The sequence below is a fragment of the Meriones unguiculatus genome, chromosome 18 (genome assembly GCF_030254825.1).
Source record: "Meriones unguiculatus strain TT.TT164.6M chromosome 18, Bangor_MerUng_6.1, whole genome shotgun sequence".
Taxonomy (NCBI): domain Eukaryota; kingdom Metazoa; phylum Chordata; class Mammalia; order Rodentia; family Muridae; genus Meriones; species Meriones unguiculatus.
In genome coordinates this window covers 19,293,853-19,320,705 of record NC_083365.1, presented here as the reverse complement: position 1 = coordinate 19,320,705, position 26,853 = coordinate 19,293,853, and the positions used below count along the sequence as shown (strand labels likewise).

The following is a 26,853-nucleotide window of genomic DNA, read 5'->3' as shown; positions in this document are numbered from 1 at the left end:
TTTTAAGTTAATAAACCACGAGGCAAAACAACACTTTATTTAATAATTATATAGGAAATTTCATTTGAAAATTGCAAATACAGTACATATACAAAGAATCTGATCTTCATTACACAGATAAACCCCAGCTTCAAAATCTTTCCAAAATCAATCATATGCAAAATACTTGGTTTTTGGAGGGGCATACAGGAAAGTATATACAATTTCTTAAACTGTGATATGGCTTATTTAATCACATATTTATTTAGAGAGGCAGACACTTTCCAAATACAAGGTATCTTCTGGGTAGAAAAGGGGCATACTGGCACATTTCAACTTTGGGTTGCATTTATTTCAGGATATTCTTGATTGCACTATTTAAATTGACACTGTCATGCATTTAGCTGGCAAAGTCTCCATAAACATTTACCAATCTTAATAAAAAAAAAATCAGAAAATGACTGCTGGTCACCAACAAACCTTTTGTAATCAAGAATTGGCTTGCCTAAATTGAGACACATAATACTGAGGAATTCCCACAATTTCTTTTCTCCAGTTTGCATGCTCCCACTGATATCACAAATATATCTAACTGCAAAATCAAATCTGAAGCCTTGGCCCATACGATCCACTTGACGGACTTGGAGTTGGAGTTAGAGTTTGCAAATGGTCTTCTGGCTACAGAGATATTAAGCCAATTACCTAGAGATCAGACTTGTTTCTCCTCAACACAGTAGTGAGATGTCACTGTTCATTTATAACTAAGCATGGTTCAAAGATGAACTGAATCAAATGGTATTGTATGTAGGGGCACACTCTGGAGGCACATTCTGCCTAGAACTGTACTTCAAAAGGATTCAGATTCTATAAGAACATATGATGATGAGACAATGATCATAAATACATAAAGCCAGGTATAGCTGATGTATGCTTCAGGACCAAAATCTCCAAGAGTGCTGACCTGCATTTTGAGAAACTCAAAATTTTTCACAGTGGCTGCTCAGTCTATTTCTATCCCACACACTCTCCTAAGCTCACATGCAGACATCCTGGGCAGGAGATGATCTACTGTTTAAAAGCTGTTCTCACCTGGAAACGTATTTCTAACTATTGGCTGAAAGTTCTTTCTTCAAAATGAGAGAGAAGCTCTTCTATCTATCTGTTCTTCACTGTGTCCACTCTGGGAAAGGATTTCCTGAAGACAAACACAGACAGGTAGGCCACCTGGGCTTACGACAGAATACTGAGCATCATATAATCGGGAAACATGTCAGAGACAGGAAGGAAAACCCCTACCCCAAAATGAAAAGAAACAGTCAACCAAGAAATCCAGGGACCTGGTAAACAATGCAGAGATGAGCTGTGAATGTGAAAATCTGTGTTCACATTAAGAGCTATAGCTGTGGAAAGTTAACATAGCTGTACATAAGAATTACAATAGCTTCTAGTTCTATCAATTACATCTTTTGCAACTGCATTCTCGGTATGTTTCTTAAGACAGCAAGACTGTCAGTCAGACAGTCTTCCTAAAACAAAAGACTGCAAAGGGCTTGAGTTGTGACACACAGGTTAATGTCCACAGTAACTGATTATCTGCAAATACTCCCTTAGGCTATACCAAAGTTGTAGAATTGCCAGGCTTTCGTGTTGTGGTGTGTCTCAGTGCAATATCAGCACTGCATTCTGCTTTTCTCAGAGCAAAGAGCTCCCAGCTAGCTAAGTCGCACCACTGTGCATTGTGGTTCAACAGGTAAAAGACGGGTCAGACCTCACAGTTGTGTACTTCCTGGCATAACTGCTGAGTTAATGACCTCATCTATGGGTTTTGACAAGTTAAAAAGTAAAATCTACCAGTTCTCTATCTTGTGAACCCAGTAAAGTATAAAGCCTAGCTCTTGCTACAAAACTAAAGCACAGACTTCAAGTACGCCCACTTGGAGCAGAATATGATAGCTAAGATTAACAGAAGTTTTCAGTGTTTCTGTATTTTATGAAAACATTTTTCTATATTCAAACTGATTTTTAGGCTGTTTTACCAAATAACTTAAGAAACAAGTCAGTATGAAAATCCAGATATGCACACATTATGGTAAATGGATGTTTACAAGAAATGAGTGCAAATGACATGGGAAATGTTAAATATAAAATACATATTTTCTCTTTCTTTCCTAGATACTTAAGGCCACAGATGCTCAGGCAGCCACCTAAATGCCAGTCATTTACTCATATGCTTATCCTTGTTTATTTTTTTATTTTTTTAGTTGATATTCTAAAAAATTTTGAAATTCAAATACTTACAATTTTAAATGGCCTCACAATAAAAATTTGAGGAAGTAAACTTTTTTTTCAAAGTAAATTTTGAATTCAACAAACATCCACTTAGTTTTATTAGGTAACATTAGCTGGTTTTTGATCCTATCAATTCCCAACAATCTTTTGGGTAAATCCAGATTTTCTTCTTTCAGTTTTACACACAGGGAAAGTCTGCAATAAGAAGATAAAATCCACTTCCCTCTCTTCATTTACACATCATTTGGATTCCTAGGATTTCAATTCACAACTTGTTTGGGACATTGTTACTCTACTTGGATTCTCAGGGGAGCCAGGAGCCACTTAAAGTGTTTACATTGAAAAGAGATCATCTCAAAGCAACTGCTGGGAATGAAATATGGATACTCATGGCTGTCTCTAACACAACTGCTGCCAACTATGTTCCCTTGAGATTGGAAATACTTACACTGTTTCCCCAGACACAGCTTTAACGACCAAATAATGTCCATCCTCATTTCAGTTCTTTTGTGCACACATGGTAAAAACAACCACCAAAAATGCTTTACTTTTTGTTTTCCCAAAGAACTTTCTCCACCCAACTCCTCTGCATCTTTCTGCTATGGCACTACGGTAAAACTTCAAGACTGTCCTGGGGGTTTCTGTAATCCATGGAGAACCCCTAGCTTATATCATAAAAAAGAAATTCTCTCTGGAGTAACAAGGGTACTCCACAAGGTAGGCAGTAATAAACTCAACCTTAGCCTTCCATAGCTACTCTGAAAGATGCATGTAGACTATCTGGTGTACACATGAGAACAACATAGTAAGCAAACAGTTACTAACAAATGTTGGCAGTTCTGAAAAGGACAATGGATAACTATTGAAACTTTGTTGTCTCTTACTGTTTTTAAGACAATTCTACACAAAGCACAGGAGTGATCTTCAGGGAAAACAGAAATACAAACTCCATACTCTACCATTTGCTTCTCTGTTTTAGATCATATGGTAAAGTAATTTGAGGTTAAATCTAACTCATTCTTAATTGTATTAAATTTTTCCTAAATAACTTAAGGACAGTGACATTATGTGAATATTTCTAACAATATTACAAATAATCAAAAACATTGAGGTTCAAAGCCTAGTAATATCTGGAAAATCTGCTTATAAAGTATGACTTCAATAGTAACATTAAGAGTTATTTGTGAAATAAAATAGTTCGGAAACACTTAGGAATACATGCTTATTCCATTTTCTGGATATTATTACTTTCTGAATTCTGTTGAGGGCTAATTTTTTATAAAAAGAGAACACAATTCCAGAAACTGGATGTCAAGATTACACAGAGACAAAAATCTGGAACAATTCAACACTGAGTTTGCTAGCACTGACGTCTTTATAAAAGGCCTGAAAAAAAGTAGTTTTAGATGCAAATACTGAATTCTGAGTCTTCCTGTACATTTTGTGTACTCTGTCAAATGGATGAAGTATCGTCTTGGATTGTCTTCTATGAGGTATCTGTAGAGTTACAGCTCACTCTGTAAACAGTACTTTGGAACTTTGTCTGAAAATCATGCAGATATCAGTCAGACTGGAGTGACTGTTTTTTTGAGAGATTGGTGCTTGACATGGACACAGCTGTCAGGAACTCTGCACGTTTGCATTTATTGCTCTCAAGCCTGTGACTGCAGGATAAATAAGGCTGTAGACCCCAAGAACACAGAATCAAGTACTGGCGCTCTGACAATTTGCACAAGTTCTGTTCACTTCTTGTCTGTAACTCTGGAGCTGAATAGTGCATTTATACATGCCAAATGTGTTCAGTAACAAATGCTTAGCTTTGGACTGTACTTCTTCCCATTTTGATGAACTTCCAGGAACTGCAATATCAAGAAAACATCATATTCTTTATTGTGTGCTGCTATACATTTGTAAAGGAGATACAGAGAAGAAAGAATAGCACACTACAAGCACATGCTCATTTGATTCCTCCTCTAAGCCTTTCTACTGCAGAAGGCAGTTTATAAGCCCAGAATAGCTTCTCACTATCTCATCTTTCCAGTCCATGCTCAATAGAAATAATGCTAGAAACAGTTACAAGCCTCTTGCTTAAAGACCTTACATGCTCCTTAAGAAAGAATTAAATGCATATATTATTTTGATTTAAAAAAAGCCATCAAGTTCTGAAATGGTTTAAATAAAAGTTTTGGCTTTTATTATATAAAAGATGACACAGCAAATATATATAGTGTCTTTAAAATGCAGGCAGATATCAATTTGTAATATCTTCTCTCAAAGAAGCAAAAACATTAAATGTTATTATTTACTTGGAATTCTGGGAATTGAACAAAGGGCCCCTCATGCATGGTAGGGGCCAGTGCTCTGAGCTACCTTCCCAGCCCTTGTTATCCTTTTCCGAAGAGTCTCATCCCTCCCTTAAATCTATCAGATAAGCTTATCACACATATGATAAGCTCAGATGTTGGCTCCTAGGACAGATACCTGAGAACCCCATAAGCAACATACTTAGCTGCATGTGAACAATGGCAGTGGATTTTCCGGAAGTAAGAGACCAGACATTCAAATCTTCCACAGAATACACATCTTCTATTTTCATCAACGACTCTCTGATATAATCTACATTTAAATGGCTTGGTACACCTATTAGTTTGGAATAGTATAATTTATAAGTTTACATTGGTAGGAAAGTTTTATGTTACATTTAAAGAAAACAATTTTTTTTCAAATTCAGTTCCAATGAATTTATCATGCTATGTTTGTACTTTATGATAAATTGTGGACATTCTTACAAAAATATAGGAAATATAAAGAGATCAATACATACTTTAAAATGTCAATTCTCACAAAAATGGAGTGGCAATCAAGTTACAACACGTAGCTTAACCTTAATAAGCTAGGATGGAAAAAATTATCCTCCCCTCCCCCACATGGTTTCACTATGTAGTCCTGGGCTAGCCTGGACCTCCCTATGTAGATCAGGCTGACCTTGAACTCACAGAGGCTCACTTTCCTCTGAGTCCTGAGTGGTAGAATTCCAGGTGTGTGCTGCCATGTCCAGCTTAGAAACATTTGATAATGAAAAGCTATTGCTGAGAACTTTTGTCTTTATGCTTTCAATATGACAAAGATGCCAAAAGTATAACAAAGACACAAATTACATGAGATGAAGGAATTAAATAAAAACCACAAGGCACCATTGTGCAAAGAATCAAAAGCTGCACTCTATCCTAGCTGGGATAACACTTTTCTGTTTGTAAATGTCATAAGTCACCTGACTGCTTTACCTAATGTAGGGATCAAGTGCATGGCCCACGGACTGCACAGCTTGTTTGCTATGTAAAGAGAGTATCAGTAAAATGCAAGATGTGGCTCCTGTCCAGAGCATCCTCTGACTCAGTCTCTACTAGGAAGGGGGTAAATCCACAGTAGGGTATTAATGAGTGCTTACCTTCCAGTATTATCACTACTGTGTCCCATATGATTCGAAATGTTGTAAAAGCCACAAGTAATGAAAATATGTATGTACAGATGGGATCAGCAATCTTGTATTCTGGCTAAAAGGCAATAGATGAAATTTGTATGACTAAGCAGAGACAGACATTAAGTCACACTACAAAGTGAAGCAAGGCATATGTCCCTGCTCTTTCTATTTCTTTTTCAGGATTGGAAAATAATTTTAAAACTTGGATACTGTAATTGAGAAACATCTTTACTCTTAAGATTGTTCAAATGACTTGCCTGCCTCGTGTGTCTTTTCTAGAAGTTTAATCATTGTGTCTATTCTCTTCTGTGACTTCTCTGAATCCTTCACTCAGAAGCATAAGATACTGAAGCTGGAAAGAACTGTATCAGCCATCTGGGTTAAAATGCTCATATTGAAGAGGACTGAATTAAAATTTAGAGTTGCTGCAAAGATGAGAACCTCAGAACATAGCCTATTACCTAGTGGTTCGGTGACAAGGTTTAACACTGAGTTTTACAGTGAAGATGCTGTCAAAGCCAACTACAGGTAAATCAGCTGGCAAGGTGATCCCTCTGTGCTTATTGATAGTAACTGACGACACCAATTAATCTTACACCAGTGAAAATGAATAGAAAAGCACTAGTGTCTGGTACATTGATGAGAGGCAACTAGCTTTTTAAATACTCAAGTTAAATTTTTTGAAATAGGAAGTGCACAATTTACCTTGAATCGTATGATGTATGCAGCTATAAGCACACCAACACTCTGTACCAAATCCCCCAGGGCATGTACAAACGCAGCTCTCACTGCCAAGCTGTCCTGCCCATGGCTGTGTCCACTAGATGCCATGGTTGGGGAATTTGAAGGCAAGGAGTGGGAATGAGAGTGGGAATGGTGGTGACCAGACTGGTTCAACAGAAACCCCATTCTGTTAAAAATGAAAGAAAATATATTATTTCTCTAAAATTATTGTTTTATTCAGTCAGTAATGGAGCAATGCAGAACAGTCATATAATAAGGATTTAAGTACCTGTTACACAGCAAGTATTGTTTTAAGTTCATGGAGCTTATGTTCTGGATGGGACATCAGAGGTGCAAGCAAATACACACTGACATGTGAAATGCCTTGGAAACAGCTTTGTATACAGCTTTGTGGAAGTCTGGAAGATGAAGTCCCAAGGGACTGGGTAGGTGGGTGGGGTGGGCACGAAATAGCTCTCTAAGATGCCATTTGAGCAGAGACTTACAGAAGTCAAGAGCAAATGGTGGTTGTGTATCCTAGGCAGAATAGCAGGCAAAGGCCTAAAAGGAAAATGGGCTTCATGCATTTGAAAAAGGACGATATTGTGGCCCAAATAAGGAAAGCAGGAAGTTCTAGGAGATAAATAGGAGGGCTATATAGGGTTTTATGGTAAAAGGCAATTGCAGAGACTTCTAATTTTCATTCTCACTTTGAATAGAAGCCAATAGATAGTGATTTGTGAACTAAGGCCACTAGACCACATTTGGCTATATTTTTAAAGATAAAGTTTTATTAAGGTATACATATTTGTTCACACAGTGAATATGAGTTTTCATTCTTAACACCAATGTTCCATCACTTCAAATGAAACTGTGGCCTTCAAAACCTAAAACAATTACTAACCAGCCTTTTTGCTGTTTCAAAGTGCCCGAATCAACCCAGGGCCTCATGCATGCTAGGGAGTGCTTGATTACCAAGCTCTATCCATAACCCCACCCATCCTTTACAGGAAGTCTACTAACTTCTGCTCTACATGATTAAGTATAAAACTTATTTCAGTAGTTTTGAGGAGGGAACGGTGATTTTAAAACCCAGGTAACAGACTGGTGAGATGGCTCAGCAGGTAAAGGTGCTTGCTGCTAAGTCTGACAATGTGAATTTGATTCCTGGAACCCCATGGTCAAAAAAGAGAAGTGACTCCTGAAGTTGTCCTCTGACCTCCCTGTGTGCATAATAGCATGTATGTGAATTCCCACACAAATGAAATAAATGCAAAAAAACCCCTTAAAATATAGCTAACACGAAAGTACCAAATACTAAACAATATACTTGGTTCTACTTAAACTCCTTAGTGTTAAACTCTGAGACACATGAGCAAGCTAATAAGTTTACAATGCTCTATTATACTTCTATGTAAAACTGATATGCTATGTTGTTAAATATGAAAATATTTCAGTTTGAATACATGGATGCACAATAATCTTTTAGGTCATATTATGTGAACAAATATTGTACTTACATTATATTAACTGCAACTCCAACAGCTGCAGTGATGAGCATGATGTCGCCATTTATTTCATAGTTCATATGGATGGTTCTCTGCACAGCTTCATATAAGAGGAATCCCATGAGTACATAAACCAGCATCACACTGACCATGGCCGACAACACCTCTAGAAGGAAAGATGGAAAGCGCATGCATCTTCAGCACAGCTGCTATACTTCAAACTAACTAGACACTGTTCAATCTTTTGCTTACATTTTCTTTTCTCTAAGGAGGTAAAAGCACTACTATGTTTACCACACAACATTTTTCTTACTTAAAGTATTTAACAGCTTGCATGATCTAGATCCTTAACTAATTCAGCCCCATCCTCTATTTATATCCCAAATTACTGAATATTTACAGGTCATTCACAAGGTAAAACTGATAGAAACAAAAAAAAAAAAATGGAAATATGTGGCCGCAGATGACTTTTCTAACAAAATAAGCATACTTAAAAGTGTGACGCAGGCTTGTGATATAGCTCAGCATCAAGCCCTGGGTTGGTCTCTAGCTTAATCCAGGTCTGGAGGTGCATCTGCAATCTTATCACCCGTAAGATGAGCTCAAATGGAACCCAAGGTCCTCATGCTCAACTGCACATTGAGTTTAAGGCCAGCTCGGGACACAGGAACCTGGTCTGAACAGCACAACAACAAAAGGAATAACCCATAGGAAAAAAAATGGGTAAGAAAAGAAATTTTATAAAAGAGGTAAGGAAATAAAGAGTAATCTATCATAGGAAGAAATGGTCAAATTCTCAATAACAACTACAATAAAAGGAAATCTTATTTTATTACTTTGTATGGGTGTTTTGCCTGCATGGCTGTATGTGTAGCCTGTGCTGTCTGGTGCCTGCAGGGGCCAGAAGAGGCCACTGGATCCTGTGACTAGAGTTATAGACAGTTGAGAGCCTCCATGTAGGTGCTGGGGATTGAACTTGGGTCCTCTGGAAGAGTAGCCAAGCTCTTAACTGCTGAGCCATCTCTCCAGTCCCTAAACATTCTTGAAAGAAGATTTTTTTTTTTTTTTTTTCTGAAACAAGGTTTCTCTATGTAGCTCTAGTTGTCCTAGGCTGGCCTCAAACTTGGAGATCCACCTGCCTCTGCCTCATAAGTACTGGGGATTAAAGGGTGTGACACCACTAGCTTGAAAGAACACTTTTATGGAAGTTCCAAAGTCTAGTTTCACATTAATGACATATTTTCTACTTTGCATTCATATAATTAAATCCTCTATATGGCTAAATTAAACAATTGGAGAAGAATAAGAAGTGTGACTACAAGTCTTCTGTTAGATATTTTGATTTTGTTTTGCTCTGGTTTTAGACAAGGTCTAAAAAAATTCTTGAATGGCCTGGAATGTGCTATAGACTAGGCTGGCCTCAAAGTCTCAGTGATCCCGTTGCCTCTGCCTACCCAGGGCTGGGATTATGGGCACGTGCCATTGAGGACAGCATTTTTTTTTTTTTTTGAGACAAGGTCTGACTATGTATCCCTAACTGGTTTGGTACACAACCGGGGCTGGCCTTGAATTGAGGGTTTTCCTCTTCTTTCAGTCTCCTAAGTACTGGGATTACAGACACGTGTCACCATATCTAGCTTTCTAGGATCTTTTATTCAGGCAAAATAGAAACAGATGTCAATGATCAAAGCATACACATTGCCTTTCCCACACAGAGAATAAACAGTTTGCATCTGAATGGCCAGTAACTGCTAAAAAAGAAAATTTAAGTGAGCTACACATAAAATATACAAGACTATCAAGTTTGATTGTACTATAAAATATGAAAGTTAGTATACATTTAAAAATGCTTGTAAATGCCAAAGTAGAAGCTTCAAAGAAAAGGTGAAAATACTGGATCCTTTGTTATTCTGGAGCACAGTGTCTTTCTCTTTTTATAGCATTTACTACAATTTGTGATTATATTTGTATCTATGTGCATACAATAGTCACCATGTCTCCTCATCCTATTATTCACTCACTCAGTAGTAACTGTTGGGTATCCATTCAGTGAATGAATAATGATTTGTCTCAACAGAAGCATGTATGTATTGGTGGGTGTTACAAAATTGCTGGTATAGCGTAAATGTTAACTTTGCTGATGGTATGATGCCATCAACAAGCATATTTCACTAAAATTACATGGCACTTGTCTTTCTATTGTCACAAAGAACTAAGCAAATATCTAAGGCATGTTCTAGAGATCTATAAAAATAAGTAAGAACAGAGCGATATCCTCTCTTCCACTTTGATTTCCACTCTCTCCTGCCTTCTTCCAATTGAGGATAGGATGAAAACAACAGGCATGTGTGTTGGATTTACTTAGGACTTCCAAATTATTGTTTGTCTTTTATCTCAGCCAGGGACCTCCAACTGCACTCAAGCTGAAGTTATTGGAATTTCCAGTGGCCCAGGGTCACTACAGAATGCCAACCTGAAGTCCACAGTCTGTATTTGGGTTTTCCCCTTTTATTCCAAATCATGTCTCCTCCTGCTGCTTTCTTATTACTCCCTAACATCACACTATGGTGCCAACTATGGTCACGCTGATTTATGGTTATCCAATGCTGACCACTTCATTCATGTCTTCCTTAGGCCTTTATTTAAACTCCCATTTCTAGAACTAGAACTCAGTTCTTTTCCTATAAAAGTTCATGTGATGTGATTAAACTTGCAATAAGCTATGAATAATAAAAGGCACAGATTTTGTTATAGGTAGGAGGAAGCTGTTAAAATGAATCACAACTAGGTAGAAGGATTTTTTTTTTTTTGATGCTTGTATAAAGGAAAATTTTAATTAATGCTTTCTGTTCCTCCAGCATTGGGGGATAAAGCAACAAACTACATAGAATTAGTGCTGTAGCCAAATGATGTCCAAGACACATCATGGTCTCTGACCATGATATCTGCTCAGTAAACATATGAACAATACCCGCGCTATCATCTTGCTAGTAACATAGGCTGAGGATTTAAATGATCACATTATAAATACTGCTTTCTACCCCAAACACAAACAATGCAGCTTCCTATAGTCTTTACATCAGTGCAGTCCCTGAAGATCTGGAAGAAATGCCACATAAGCCAGTTACTAAGGTCATCTACACAGAGAGAGGCAGAGAAGAACGGGGAGCTGCTGTCTTCAAAGTGACATTGCCCCGCTGGAAAAGAATCTTTCTCCTCCTGAGAATTTGTGAAATTTCTTTCATTGTGGTTTCATTAAATCCCAAGTTTATTATATCTGAGTAAAGTGATATGCCCACTTAAAAACAATATGTAAGGCTTCAGTCCTCTCTCTCCCCTGACATAAATCTGCTGCTGTTGTACCACACTGTAAAGAAAAACCAGGATCTATCCACTATCCACACTAAACCACACTATCCACAGCTTTACATGAAGGAAAAGAAAAAGTACACTGATTTAAGACCCTGTGGTGACAGCCCTAAGAGAAGCGTGATGAGTTCTCCCACTGGCCCTCCGCATTTCTTTTCTTCTAAGAAGTACAAATTCTGTTTTACCACAGGTTGTAGATTATTAAATTATGATAAAACTAGTCAAATATCTTTAAGACTGGATATTCTAAAGAGCTTTACACTGGTTTTTCTGCATACATACATACACGTTACACAGAAGCCTTGAATTCATTTTACCTTTTTTGAGAGAATAAGTGAAGCAGATTAAATAAAGAGTGAAGATTTCTTTTGAAGTGTTGGGCACTATTCTGAATGCTTTCCACTTACTGCCCTTAATAACTGTACGTGGGAGACACTATTATTAGCATCCAGATGTTACAGAACTTGCACAAGATCAGACTGATAGAAAGTGAGACAGCAAGGATTTGAATCAAGCCATTGCTTTCTAGGATACCTCTTATGGGTGTTTGAAAACACCAATTAAAATCAATAAACCACAATTGTGTGTGTGAGAGTGTGTGTGTCTGTATGTTGGTATATGCATAAGTGCAAATGACTGCTAAGACCAGAGGCAGCTGATCACCTTGGAGCTGAAGTTGCAGGCAGCTGTTAGCTGCCCTGTGTGGGTGCTGGGAACTGAATTTTTCTGCAAGAGCAGTTCGTGTAAGGCTAGAGGAATGGCACAGCAATGAAGAGACTAGGCTGTTCTTCTAGGGGACCTGGGTTCAATTCCAGTACCCACATAGAGGCCTGCTACTGTCTGTAACTCCAGTTTCAGGGGATATGATGCCCTCTCTGGCCTCCCTGGGTACCAGGCATACAAGTGATACATAGTCATACAGGTAAAATGTTCATAAACATAAAAAAAAATTTAGTCTAAAACTCAAAGAATGCCTTTATTTAAAAATAAAATTTAAAAAGAGTAGCATGTGCTCTTAACAGAGCCATCTCTCCAGCCCCAGAAAATGTGATCTTTAAGAGAAGACAGAAAACATCTACACAACAGAATTAAGATAACAACTGCAGTTAAACCACCCTGATATTTACTGCTGTCAGACGGTGTTTGATTTGGTTCATTGATGAAGTACCAATTCCTATTTTCTGCTTCCTTAGACAGAATCTCAAGGCAATAGCCAGTGTTTAGTTCTTTATTCAAAAAAGGCAAAGAATATTATTTTTCTCTCAATTCTTTAATGTGCATTATAAAGTGCTGAGCTTTTCAAACTAAAAAATTCTTAATTTTTTTTGCAAATATCGATTGATATGGCCCTTAATAAAATAGTTCAGATAGTTATCTTACATATTGTCAGAGTAAGTAACAAGTTTAGAACCACAGCAACCGTAAGAGCCAGAGCTATGTAGATGGTAATATAGACTTTAAACACTTCTAAATTAAACATTATGATTGTATTTACTGAGTTACATTGGTACAAGGCAAGGTCAGTCATAGAGTATATGTTGTACATATGATGAAAATGTTTAATATGGGCTTCAGGTGAAAAATTTAAAGCATAAAGAAGCAGCAAATGCTTATTAGTGAGCTACCCAAATGGTTTTGCTTGATTCAATAAACTAGAAGTAAGCCTCTTCAGACATAGGGAGATGTCTGAAAAGTAACTGTAACCACACAATTCTGTACAAACTATTTAGGGAGGCCTAGAGGGATGCTCCATGGAAGATAGCTTTTTGGATTAGTCTCATTATTTATTTTCATTTGTTTTGTGCAAACCCATTATCACCTTAAATATTTCAGATTATCAGGGTCATAGCTCATTGTGGCTTTATATTAAAATATTATAAGCCAAAGAAAGTTAATGTTACCTACCTAGGCGATGAAATCCAAAGGTGAATCTTCTGGTTGGTGACTTTGAGGACAGCCACAAAGCAAGCAGAGTGAGTATGATGGCACTGAGGTCGGTTAGCATATGAAGTGCATCTGTCATAATTGCTAGACTATTTGCAATATATCCACCTGAAAGAAAGGGAAGGAAGACTAACTACAAAAATGTAAGAAATCAAACCTGAAATGCACAACATCCTATAAAATGTTTTTGTGAACTGAATTTCTATCCTGATACAAATAAGTCAAAGTCTTCTAAAATTTCATGCAAAACAGTATGTATGTCATATCCTTCAGTTTATATGGGGACAGTTCTAGAAACCCGTTTGGGTATCAAACTCCGCACATGTTCAAGTATCTTAACATTTTACATGATGTATTTGTACACAGGCTGTAGATATAAACTTATGGTTTGTGCGTGGAGAGATGGCTCAGAGGTTAAGAACACTGGCTATTCTTCCAAAGGCCCTGAGTTCAATTCCCAGCAACCACAAGGGAGCTCATAACCATCTATATTGAGATGGTGCCCTCTTCTGGTACACAGGCACACATGCAGGCAGAATACCGTATTAAAATAAATACATAAATTAAAAAAAAATACAACTTAAGGTTTATATTATTTCTAGGTTACCAATACTATCTAATATGATGTAACTATTATACTGCACCATTTAGGGAAATACTACAAGAAAACGAGTCTGTACATATTCTATACAGACATAATATTTTTCCAAATATTTTCCAGCTGAAACTATTGACATAGCCCTACAGATATGTTGGGCTCACTGTACAAATTTCTGGTGAAAAACCCCGTTTCTATTAACTGGGTCTTCAAAGTGTTAATTCATAAAATTAACCACTCAGTTCACAGTAAAAACAAAAGAAAGATGGCAAGTTTTGCTTGAATTACTAATTCTATGACTACAGTGAGTTAATAAGTACATTATCTGAATATAAAAAAAAAATAAATAAATAAAAGAAGGTATATTTTCTGTTATTCAGGAAGTGTTGAACATGAAATGACATCGAAGAATTCTATAAAGTGGATCAACCCAAAGGGTAAAATTAGCTTAGCTTATTTTAAGACTGTTATATTAAGCTTATATTAAGATTGTTATTTTAAATACAGATAATAATCTCTGAAGAGAGGAACAAAAGATGATATTTTGAAATTTTATTGTAATTGATGGCATAGGAATAAATATGGTATGTATGTGTGTTAGACCTTGAATGTCTCCATCACAGCTCATGTTTCATCTCTATTATGAAGTATTAAGAGGTTGGAAATTTAAACTGATCATTGGGAGGTAATGTTAAATGAGACCTTAAGGGCAGAGCCTCAATTCAATGGCTTTTAGGAAGAAGAGATTTGAATGAGGAACATCTTCCTTATCATGTGACCCTCGGTACTGCCTTGAGACTATGAAAAAGACTTCAACAAATATGGCCTCTTGGTCTTGAATTTTCCAGCCTTCAGAAACACAAGTTGAATGAACTTTTCTGCTTTATAAATTACTTCATCTGTGGTATTCAGTTATGACAACATAAAACAATATGTATTAGGGTCTTGTACAATCTGTGATTTTATGCATCCACTAGGAATCTTGAATATATCCCAATGTATAAATGAGGGACGACCATATAAGTTCCATATGTATGTATGTATGTATGTATATTAACACACACATGATTTCTTTCCAATTTTTAATTTTATTCCATTCTGGGAGAGTACTTTAGCTCATTATATATCTATATCTATATCTATATCCATCCATCCATCTATGTATGTATCTATCTCTTATCTATCTATTGAGACAGCCTCACTATATAGACTTAGCTGGCCTGGAACTCACTATGTAGACCAAAGTGGTCCTGAACTCAGAGATCTGCCTGCCTTTGCCTCCCAAGCACTGACATAAGGCATGTACTACCATGCCTGTCCCTCATTTTCTAACTTTGCTATGAGTTTTTGCTTCTTTGTCTGTTTTCAAGTTTCTTTTAAGTTTTTATTGTCAACAGGTTTTTATTTTCCCCTTTACCCTGAATTTCTTTTGTAGAACAACCTGTTCTTTTCTAGATATGATCTTATCTCTGATGATACTAATTTTATGGTTATAACTGGTTCTTTTTGTTTTTTTTGAGACAGGGTTTCTCTGTGTAACTCTGGCTGTCCTAGATTTACTTTGTAGACTAGGCTGGCCTTGAACTCACAAGAGTTCTGTCTGTCTCTGTCTTCCTAAGTGCTGGGATTACAGGCATGCTCTACCATGCCTAGCTTATAACTGGTTCTTAAAACAGGTTTTTTTTTTGTTTTTTTTTTTCCTTCTAGATGTCCTTATTTTCGTCTTCTTTGTACATACATACTTCCAGAGGTACCAGCATAGCTGAATCTGGCTTGCTTAGGATGCTCTAGTGCAGCAGTCTTATGTGTGGGTCCTGTGGGGGAGGCATCATCATTCCCTGGGTTCTAACAAAAATCCAAATGCTGGCCAGGCATGGTGGAACATGTCTTTAACAGCAGCTCTTAGGAAGTAGATGCAGGTGCATTTTTTGAGGGTGGGGCCACCCTGGTTTACATACTGAGTTCCAGGCCAGTCAGGGTTACACAGTAGCAACACTCTCACAAATACATACATGAATATAGGCTCTGGGCTCTAGCCTTATCCCAAGCCTCCCTTATTAGAACTTCTGAAGGTGCAACTCTGGGTTTTATTTATCGAGTTCTCTATGTGCCTGCAATGCACAGCAAAGGCTGAGGACCACTACTGTGGCATGGTCTGGGTTGGTTCTAAATTGAGGTTATGGCTTTCTTGAGTGTAGTGAGCCAGTTAGCTTTGTCTGTTTCTTTTCTAGTTTCCAAGACTTTTGCTATTTTTCTTCTCTTTAGTTTTTCCCATCTGTGTAGGTTTATCCCCTCCTGCAGCAGGCTGAATCCCTTTAATACAGTTTAAGAGATACTTTGAGACAGGGCAAAATTAAATATACCAGCTCTTTACCTAAAAGTCAGTCTATATAAATTTATGTGTTTTTAGTTCCAATAAAAAATGCAAAACACTGCTTTTTCTGTTACCAACTCCAAAGAATATCTTTGAATATCTAAGAAGATCTCTTATTTCCACTTTGAAATACAGTAGTCCTCCTCATCCTATCCTAAGGCATGTAGTCCAAGATCCTCATTAGACACCAGGAATCTTGGATAATACCAAATACTGTGTGTGTGTGTGTGTGTGTGTGTGTGTGTGTATGTGTTTATTACTTGTAGGAACCTAAGATAAAGTTTAGATTATTAGTTAGGCACAGTAAGAAACACAGTAGCTAATAATAAAATTGTGCAGCTGTAACAATACACCACAATAAAATTACATGTGAATACATTAGACAAAGGCATGATTCATATCCTGGGCAGGATGGAGCAGGATTCTGAGATTCCATTATAATACCTACAGCAGTGAACAGTTTAAACACGGGTTGTTTAGTCCTTGAATTTTCCATTTAATAACGTTGGCTATAGCTGTTGTAATCAATTAAAACTGTAGAAAGTGACATCAGTGGTAAGAGAGGGGACTGATGTAGTTTATTTCCTTGGATTTTGAGACATCTGTTTGCCTTCCTTAAGGTGAAGTTCTTCAAGGTGTGTGTTCTCAGGTAATTTTGTCTATTTTGTGGGCATCCTATACTGTGCTGGTCTAGCTTCTAGAGCACAGGCTTACATTTATTAGCCAACCAGACAGTTCCACTTGACGTCTGCATATTTATGTAAATAAACACACTTAAAACAGCCTTTGAGTCCATACCCTAATCTTGCTCTGCAGTCTCTTTCCACTTCAGAAACGACTCCCTATGTATCCATCTGTATTCTCCCTATGTATCTATCTGCATTCTCTTTCTACTTCATAAATGACTTCATGAATATCTCCCTATGTATCTATCTGGCTCTCCCCTTACCCTGTCCAAATCTGACAGTTTTGTTCCCACTCCCTGGAGACTGTTTTCCCACCAGTACACTTCTCTGCATATACTTTGGTTTGTTTCTAGCCAAGAGCTCTCAAGTCTGCTTCCATTCTTGTCCTCTCTCCACAGAATGTCCACCACTATCTTCTAAAAAGTCACTCTCCTACTTAAAGCCCTTCACTGGCTTCCATTGTATGTAGAACAAAAACTGCACTCATTCAGTGTCGTCTATCTGGACTTGTTTATCTGGTCTTTCTGCCTCCTTCCTTTATGTCTACTGGTCACACTGATCTTCTTTCAGTTTCTTAAAAAAAAAACAAAAAACCAAAAACAAACAACTCAAGGTTTTGGGACTTTTGCACAGGCTGTTTTCTTTGCTTGGATGATTCCTAATATCCTTTTTGTTGGTGGATTTAAATGCTCCTATCCCATGCAAAAATCATATCCCAGTGATTAATATGTGTATTCTTTTTCTTCACAGAGCTTAAGAATATTTGAATTTAAAATTTAATCACTTAGTTATTTATTTAATAACTATATTAGGTCAAGAACTTCAGAGGTTCTCCATTAGCTATCTAGAACATTCAGGACAGTGCACACAAATTAACATGTAGCTACTCAGAAAGGAGACCTGCTGATTAGAAGAGAGGAAAGGACAGGCCCTCTTCAATGCAAGTCAAAGGCAAACCAAGATTCAAAATCAAGTCTCCTTTCTGAAATATTTCAATGATTTTATTTTTATTGGCTCATATTTCCTACGTAAGATGATTCATTTCTAAGTTCTCTGGACACATTTTAATAAGCACTCTACCAGAGCTGATCTAATTCTAGGTAACATTCTGAGCAATACAGTTCTTATCATTTCTGTATTATTTAACAAAAGATTCTATATTTGGATATTAAGTCAGTGTTAGAAAGGAAATGCTTATTGCAGCTTTTGCAAAGCTCTTACCAAGTAAGATACTCTGGAAATGAGAAGTCAGAATAATTAAATATTAATTTTTTACTTAAGTGAAATTACATCTAAATTAATTTTGAGAGAAAATTATGATTACTGCGACTAACTTCAAATACTTAATATCAGCTTCAAAAAGTCTGAATGGTGAGTATTTTAGTTCTGTTGAGTTTGAGAAGTCCATGGACCTTAGTCTGCTGAAGTCATGAGATCTTGCTCTGACTGCAATTTGCCATATTTGTATTTTATAGTTTACACATGCATACTTCTCTAACAGAAGAATGCCCTAAATGGAACATCTACACCACCTCTTCTGAGGCTCAGCGAACATGTGGAAGGATGGGGGGGGTTAAAAGAGTTCAGAGCTGGAGGATGAAGAGATGTGCCACAAAAAGATGTCTTGGATATGACATAGCTGTTGGGCCCATGGACTCAGTGCCTCCATGGTCACCTGAAAAAGACTTGCAAAGGACTGGGCCTGTCAACATTTCATGCAGGAGAAGAGAGGAATGCATAGAGCTTTACCTCTCCCTGAGGGACGAGGGACAGTCGGTGGTTTCTGGGGAAGAGAGTGCCACTTTCTTCAGTGGTGTAGTCACTGAAGTCACTTCATAACTAATTTTCCCTAATGTTCACACAAACCACCCCAATTAAAGTAAGTGAGTGGGTCTCATACCCCCAAAAGACATGAAAGTGGGAGCCTTGTTGGGAAGAAGGGTTCTGTCGGGCAAGGGAGGAGGGATGAGAGAGAGAAGGGGTGTATAAAATGACTAAAATTCATTATAAGCATGTTTAAATATCTAAGAATTAAAATTGTAATTAAAAGTTCAACAAAAGCTCATCTACTATGTCTAATTTGTATCATTTACTCTTTTACGTATTAGGGTGTCAGCTTATATTCCAGCAAAAAAAAAAAAAAACCAAAACCAAAAACAAAAAAAAAAACATTAAACAAATAAAAGACATGTAGTTAGAATTCAGGTGAGAAAATAAGGTGGCAGAGGTTTATCCCAGACAGCCAGACACAAGTCTCTCAGCAGTGTCTTTTGAAATGAAATACGAATAATGCACCAGCCAAGGGACGATCTGGGAAAAGGCAGGATTATAAAAGCTCAGGCCAGAGGCTGGAGAAACAGCTCAGTGGTTAGGAGCACTTGCTACCCTTGTTCAGGTTCCCACATCAGGAAGTTCACAACCACCTGTAACTTCAGCTCTAGGGGATCTGATGCCTCTGGCCTCTACACACCTGCCCTCACGCCCTCACGTGCACATACTCACCCCTCCCATCACTCACACCCTCCCCACACATATAGTAATTAAAATTAACATAAACATTTTTGAAAAAGTTGGAAGATGGGTGATAGCCTATTAGTGGGTCTTGAGACAACTGAAGACATCAGAACATAGCATATACAATTTGTGTTTGCTGTATAATATACACATATTTATATGTGGGTATGTACATACCTATGTTCCCATGTTTCTACTACTGTCTATTTCTTATTACAAAAGTCAACAAAAGCTTGAAAACCTTTGAGGGATCAACTCATATGAAAGCCCTAAGGGCAGAAGAGCGAGAGACCTGAGAAAAGGTGATCATACTGAGGAAGAATGATATGACATTAAGCAGAGAATGTACATGACTCTTCCACTCACAGCTTCCATCCAAGCATTTCAAATCTGGCTTGCCAGGTCTCTTCTTGTTATGGTTCACAAGAGATGACATGAGAGAACCGTGTCCTCTGTTAATGTTACTTTATACTATACACATACAGCTTGTCCTCTGTATGTGAATACTGCATCCATGGATCCCATCAATCAGATGGAAAACAGCTGAAAAAGTAACAGTGCCTCACCATTCAGACTTGCTCTGCTCATCCATCTCTCAACAATACAGAACTACCTATAAAGCATCTATTTTGTATTAGGTAGTCAAAGTAATTCCCAAATGATTTAAGGTACAGAAAGGACGTATATGTAGGTTATATGCAAATAACTGCTTCGTTTTACGTAAGGGACCTTTACATAAGGCATCTTTGGATGAGGCAGCCTGAGATCCAGGTTTCTAGAGGGGACTCCTGGAAATCCACCTTGGATACGAAGGAACAACTACAAAGTAATGTGACAGTAAAACTAAGAACCTTAGAGTGAGAAATTATTGTCTGAGATAATTAAAAATGAGAAAGACACCGTAGCTCCTGCAGCTGTGGAGGAGAGCTCACTTTACTCATTTTAATAATGAACTTTCAGTTAGTTGGCAGCACTGAGTTTTGTAAAGCCCTTGCCTCTATACGCTCAGAAGGCAATGGCACAAGAGACCAAAGAACCAGAAGGTAGAGGGAAAGAAAAGTCTCGTACTGCAGGTGGTTCTCCCGTTCCCCAATAAGGTGGCCTCATAATTTAACCCCTTCAGAAACCCTTGTGGGTGAAAACGGAATGGAGTTCAAGTAGCAATCCCTGGATACTACAAAATTCTGATTCTAAACAATGTCAGAATGATTTGGGGCCGAGAGATTAAACCTGGCGTCCTATCAGAATCTGTAAAAAGGGAAGTTACACGGTGCACAGTCAAGATAACGCCCTAAATCCTACAGTAAAGGGCACGCTGTTTGAGGGGTTGCGGGATGCCCAGGTGAGCTCTCAGAGGTGGCCGTTGGCGGGGCACCGCACTCTGGAGTCCCGCGTCCTCTCTCACATCCCGCGAAGGTCCCCCAACGCCCAGCGAACTTCCCCGGAGCCAAAGTTTCAGCCTCAGCTTAGGCGCGGCCAACAGCTGGACCAAGTCAAGGGGAAGCAGGCGGGCGGGCGGGCGCCCGGACTCACCTACGAGCTCTCCGATCATGAAGAGCAAGTACAGGACGGCAGCCACGGTCAGCCTGGTCTTCACCTTCCTCTGCCTCAGCAGCTCGCGCCGCCGGCTGCAGTTGTCACAGGGGTCCATCTTCAAACTCAGCTGACTGTTGGTTAAAGGTAAGTCCTGGTCCAACAGGGAGTCGTCGTCGGCCTGGAGCGCCGGGTGCGCCCCGTTCGCAGGCCTCTCCGGGGCTTCCGAGTCATCGTCGGCCACCACGACCCGGAGTTTGTTAAAGCGCGAGAGCCCCTCGTCGCTCACCTCGTCCGAGAAGTCGAAGGCGCTGGTGTCATTCAGGAACAGCGGCGCGTCGTCCTTCCTCAGCAGGGATTTGAGGCGCTTCCAGGCGCCGGGGCCGGCCATGGCAGCGGAGGGCGGCCGGCGGCTCTGCCTTCAGCGGCGCTCGGGTTCCCCGGGGCTGCGCCGCGCCTCCCGGCTCATCCTCAGGAGGACGAGCCCCGCTCCGCTCGTCGCCGCGCCCCGATCGCGCACGCCACCTCCGGACCCGGCGGCGCTCCGGCTCCCCGCGGGCCGCCGCCGCCGCCGCCGAGCATCCCCGCCCGGGCGGCTCGCGCTGCTGCGTCCCGGGCCAGGGACCTGAGGCCGAGCTCGAGCCGCTGCGCCCGCCCCGAGCCCCGCCGCGCCGAGCCGCGCCGCTCGGAGGCCGGCCGCCGGGTCTGACAGGCCCGGCCTCCTCCGGCCCCTGCGCGAGGCGGTGCGTGCGCCCGCGAGGCGCGAGGGAGGGGTCGGCGCCGACACGCAGGCCGCCGCTGGGGGGCGCGCCGAGGGGCGTGGCCGCGCGTCACGCCCCGCCCCGCCTCCCCTGGCCCCGCCCCGCCTCTCCCTCTCCGGGGTCTTGTGCGCTCTGAGTCCCCCCCCCCACAACCCCATCCCGCTGTGCCACGCCAAGGTCCCTCCGGGGCTGGGTGTCACTGCTCCGAATTCCCTCCACTGGAGATGGGACTCGGGAATCTTAAGTCCGATCTTGGTTATGGATGATCTGGGGAAAACGCCATTTAGTGTTTTCTTACAAACTGGGAATCCTGGTACCCTTTCTTCTGCCACTGGCAAAATTTGCCGCTTAGCTTGGCCAAAAGGCTAGAACAAGACTATGAGGGTCAGTGAGTAGTTCTATGGCTTGCCTTATGCTTACTGTTTCTCAGCAAGCGTGTGTCTTCCCTCACGGCTACGCTCCTTGGGCAAAATTGTGTGAGCTTATTTTCCTTGTCTTTCATCACGTTCTCAAATGTCCTCAAGACGCAAGATTAAAGACAACATTGTTGGGAGAATTCTACCTAATGTGCAAATCCCTGGCTTCTACTTTTCTTTCCTTTTGAGATCCATAGGTTCTAATCCAGGGCCTCGCGCGTGGTAGGCAAGTGCTCTACCTACTGTGCTACGCTTCCAGCCTACCTATGGTGTCCTGCAAGCTCCTACTTTCCCAGTGTTTACAAAAACTGTATTTTTAAAAGTCTTTATATCTTACTAAATTACCCCTCATAAAAAAATACAATAAAAATCACGTGAAGCATTTTGTTCTGAAGATTCTGTTGACAACTTAGAATCCTGTCTGAGAGCACTGGCTACTTTTGGGTTCCAGAGTGATCCCTCATTCCTAAATCCCGTCATTCCCCCCCCCCCCGCCCCGCCCAATCTCCGGCGTGAGAGCAAGTTAGGGCCCCTAAAACAGGAAGGGAAGACTATCACCTAGAATTTCATCAGTCAGGACACTCTGGCCATAGCCAAAGGGAGAGAGCTTACCAGGGGATTACTCTCCCAGGCTCCAAATATCAGAGGAATACATTGTTCTCTTGTTTTTAATGTCCCGTTTTATTGCCTGTAGTGTTTCAGGAGTGTCATCAGAGTCTCTCGAATACAACCTCAAGGTAGTAGGATGGGAATGTCTCAAGAATAGTTGAAATAAAAGCATGGGTTGTTTGGGGCCATTTACAGCCAGCTGTGTTGAGGAGGGCTGGAGCTATGTGTTGTGTTTTGTTTTTACTCTTGTCTCACTGGATCCTGGAGAAAGTGATGTGACGACGATAAAAACTTTCGGGTAATTTTAAGCTGTGTCCATCAATTCTGTGATAGCCCTGCTCCTTGGGAGATAGAGTTAAGTTCCCCTCCTTTTACTTGCAGACAGCACTTGATCATGGCATATGCCCTGTAATGAGTAGAATATGGCAGAAGTGACTGTGACTTAGCGGACTAGGTCATAAAAGGTATGACAGCTACTTCCTTCTCCTCTCTCTGGGGTCTCCTGTGCTTTGAGGAGACGGCTACCACATCATGGTGAACTTGCCTGGTGCTATGGAAGATATATGAGAAATAGCTTAGCCTCATGGACTGCCAGGCGAGTGAGCCATTAGCGGTGGGCCCTCCAGCCCTGACTAGGAAGTCCTTTGGATGAGCTCACTCAGGACAACTAAAGTCCTGGGCCAGAACTACCCAGCTAGGCCACATGCAGGTGATACACGTGAGATAATGAATATCCACATAAGATAATGAATGTCTGCTGTTTTAGGATACATTCTGGGTTTTTTTTTAAACATCAATAGATAGTGAATATACTATATTTCAAACTTCTTCAGAACCTGGAAATACTCTTTCGTTCTTTTTTTCTTCTTCTTCCATCACATGGGGTCTTGTTCCTAAGCCTGCCCTTATACCAATTGCATGGCATATCATCATCCATTCAAATGGGTCAAATAGCCTTCTGTCAATAGGCATGGAACATAACCACACGTAGAGCCCTATTTCTCTGTGTTTGGTGTTCATAAAAACAGACAAGCTGCTGAAACATGACTCTCATATCAACATGGCCTACAATTCTTCTAGCTATTACTCGGTATGCATCCTTTTATAGGAGGCTTTATATGCCCCATATAAAAATCTCCAGGCTGAAGATTGTTTTTTCCTTGTAACACATGAGAAACTTCACCAACCATTTGGCCTATCTTTCAGCGAAGTGATGCATGATATGTAGCTTGTTTAGATAATTCCAGAGACCTTGCTGGTATAGCCGAAAGAAACACAGCTGAGGTAGACTTAAATCTACATCAAAACCTGTTTTCTGGCCTAGCTATCTCTTGGTAGCAAAGCCAAACATTATAAAACAGCTAGTATTTACTTAGGACCTGCTTATATGTGGCAGGTGCTATGCAGGGACTGACTTATATTAGTTCAGTGAGCTATTAAACATTGTTAGGGAGGAGGTAGTGATTATGAACATGGCTTTTGGAGTCACATTGCCTATCTTTGAATCCTGGCTTTACCATTCACCACTCAATAGTCTCTGGCAGACTAATCTCTTTTTTTGTTTGCCTATCAAATGTAGATGATAATAGTACCCACTTCATAGGACTGTGATTAAGACTACAATCATGTCAAACAGGATACATACGTTCTAGCACTTGGTAAGTGCTCAATCATCGACAGGTGTTATTTCTATATAGGTAAAGGCACAGTCTCAGATTGTTAAGTGTCTTGATCAAGATCATAAGAAACAGAGCAGAAACTCAATTCCAAATGGTTTCGGTGCTCAGACTCAATAATTACTGCATTGTCTTCCATGTTGTTATTATTATTTTTTCTGTGAACAAATGAAACCTCCTGAAGAAAAGCATTTAGAGCCCTGGGAGGGACAGAGACTCTTCAGAGAACACCAAGAGCGGTGAGGCCTCTACATCCTGGGGAAATTCCTCCTTGGAAATAAGTCTGAAAAAAAAAGTGGAAAAATTGGAAAAATTTTGGAAAAAAAAAGTGGAAAAATTTTAAAAATTTGGAACATAAAACGTTTTTAAAAATTGAAACACTTAGCCAACAGGTTCAAGACTGAGCATTCTGGAATGCTTTTCTCTAGAGTGCTTTTCTCTTTTCCGAGTGTGTGGCCACAAGAGGGTTATGTTGGATTGTGTTCCCCTTTTCAGCACCTGGATGCTGTTGGATGTATATGAACACTGATGATGATGTGATACATAGCGAGCGACATAATACACGCATTCTGTGGGAGATATTCTGTTAACAGAATGTCTGGTTTCAATTTGAAGCCTCCCCCAAGGGAGGAAGCAGGAAGGTCCCAAATGAGATAAGAGAAAGCCTCGAGAAAGCCTCCTCCGAGGATGGGTATGAGATATAGGAGGATCCTTAACCGCAGGGCATCTTTCCAGTGAGGCAAATCAACCTGAAAGCCAGAACTGTGGGCAGCTGAGTTCACTGCTTAATAACTTGTTTGTTTTCTTATGCTTTTTTTTAAATTAAATATTGCTTAGTATTTCTCTATACCTGCTTGACGTTTAGGGGGATAAATGGTAAGACGGGGTTGAGGGTGTAAGCATTCCACTGTGAAGTCTGGAAGGCAGGAGCTGGGCTGGACATTTGAAGATGAAGGTGGAAGAGGGAGTGTGTCATCACAGATAAGAGCTACCTGGGAACTTGGAGAACCAGGTACAGCTTCCGATTTTGCACCCATCCCCCATTCTCTATGACCCCGTAGCAGCACACCATGGTTGAGCTCATTTCTTTGGGTGAAAGGTAGGAACTGATATTTGTCCTAGGTAAGATCAAAAGAGATGCCTTATTGACCATGCTACACGGAGATTGAGACCGAGGCACCCGAGTTAAAGCCCAAAGCAAGGGTGTGTTCAAGGCTGATTGTCAAAGAGTATAGCCTAAACTGTTTTTGTATCTGTAGTACCTAATGTCACACTTCTGGTAGGAGCCCTGGAAATACTTGTGGTCTGATTCATGAAAAATATTTTAATCATAAGTCGTCCACACACAGCTTTCCATCCTCCTCTAACATAAATGTCTAGCTAGTTGTTTAAAGAGCAAACACGTTTGTTTTTCTTTTTTTTTTTTTTTTAAAGTAAAAGACACTGGTAGAACAGAAAAAGGCAAGTTTTAGCAGTGAGCTCAGCATTCCCCATAATGATTAGTGATTATTAACTCACAAATAGTTTATAGTTGTCCTACCTCGATTTCTAAGAATATTATGACATTGATGAATTAAACCTGGAGGAGAAGCAACTGAATACAAAGTAATGCTCTGAATACAAAGTAATTCTTTTGTGGCCTCTCCCCATTGGCCACTTTGAACAATAGGCCTCTGTGTAACCTCACTCCAGAGCTTAATGTGAGGATTATTTAGATTAAAATCTGCCAAGTGCTTCAAGTTTTTTTTCTCAGAATTCCTTTATAAATAAAAATGGCATTAACTCTTTTTGTTTTTTTAATCTCAAAGAAGAATGTTTAGTCTGGACCTGCCGGAATACAATGTAACAAGCTCCCTTGCTGCTGAATTGCTTGTGTTCCCTAAAGAAAAACCAAACCAAACCCAGGAGTAAAACCGAGCCTAAATTACCGTTAATGGCTTTAAGATGACTACAGGAGCGCACTTGACTGAACAGGAATTACTGCCTTAGCCACAAAGACTTTGGTGTATGATTTATTCTACACAATGGGACCTCATCGCCGGCATGCCAGATGTTAATTATATATATAAACTCTACAATTACTGTAGCTATTCTGCACTGAGGAGCAAAGATTTACTATCCTCTTTGTTATTTACCTTTTCATAATTTCTATTCGGCTCACTTACAATTAGGATTAAAAGGAGCCTTCCCTTTTAGCAGGCTTCTTCATGCAATGTAAATGCTACAAAACTTTTCCTGATACCAGGTACTGTTTAATCTTCAGTGTGTACACAGAGACACATAGACACTAATTCCAGATAGAAGCCAACATCACATGTCAGAGCCAAAGGCTGGCTGGCTTCCTTGGGAACCCCTGCTCTTTAGCCACCAGCTGTCTTCTGATCAGGATCCCT

General features: G+C 39.8%; 1 protein-coding gene across 1 annotated transcript; it reads right to left on the bottom strand.

Annotated features, from left to right (window-relative positions):
- Nucleotides 1-21,662, bottom strand: Slc30a4 (solute carrier family 30 member 4). Its single transcript, XM_021645069.2, has 7 exons — nt 20,999-21,662; nt 13,255-13,401; nt 7,993-8,146; nt 6,455-6,659; nt 5,717-5,822; nt 4,774-4,908; nt 1-4,127 (listed from the first exon to the last, which is right to left on the bottom strand). The coding sequence occupies exons 1-7, from the start codon at nt 21,387-21,389 to the stop codon at nt 3,973-3,975; spliced, it is 1,293 nt and encodes a 430-aa protein (XP_021500744.1). The 5' UTR covers nt 21,390-21,662; the 3' UTR covers nt 1-3,972.
- Between the last annotated feature and the right edge of the window lie 5,191 nt (nt 21,663-26,853).

Coding starts and splice junctions, on each gene's coding strand:
- Slc30a4 (XM_021645069.2), bottom strand. CDS start 21,389: ATGGCCGGCCCCGGCGCCTGGAAGCGCCTCAAATCCCTGCTGAGGAAG. Junction 13,402..20,998: donor CATGATCGGAGAGCTCGTAG/GTGAGTCCGGGC, acceptor CCTTTCTTTCAG/GTGGATATATTGCAAATAGT. Junction 4,909..5,716: donor AGTAGTGATAATACTGGAAG/GTAAGCACTCAT, acceptor CCAAACTAATAG/GTGTACCAAGCCATTTAAAT.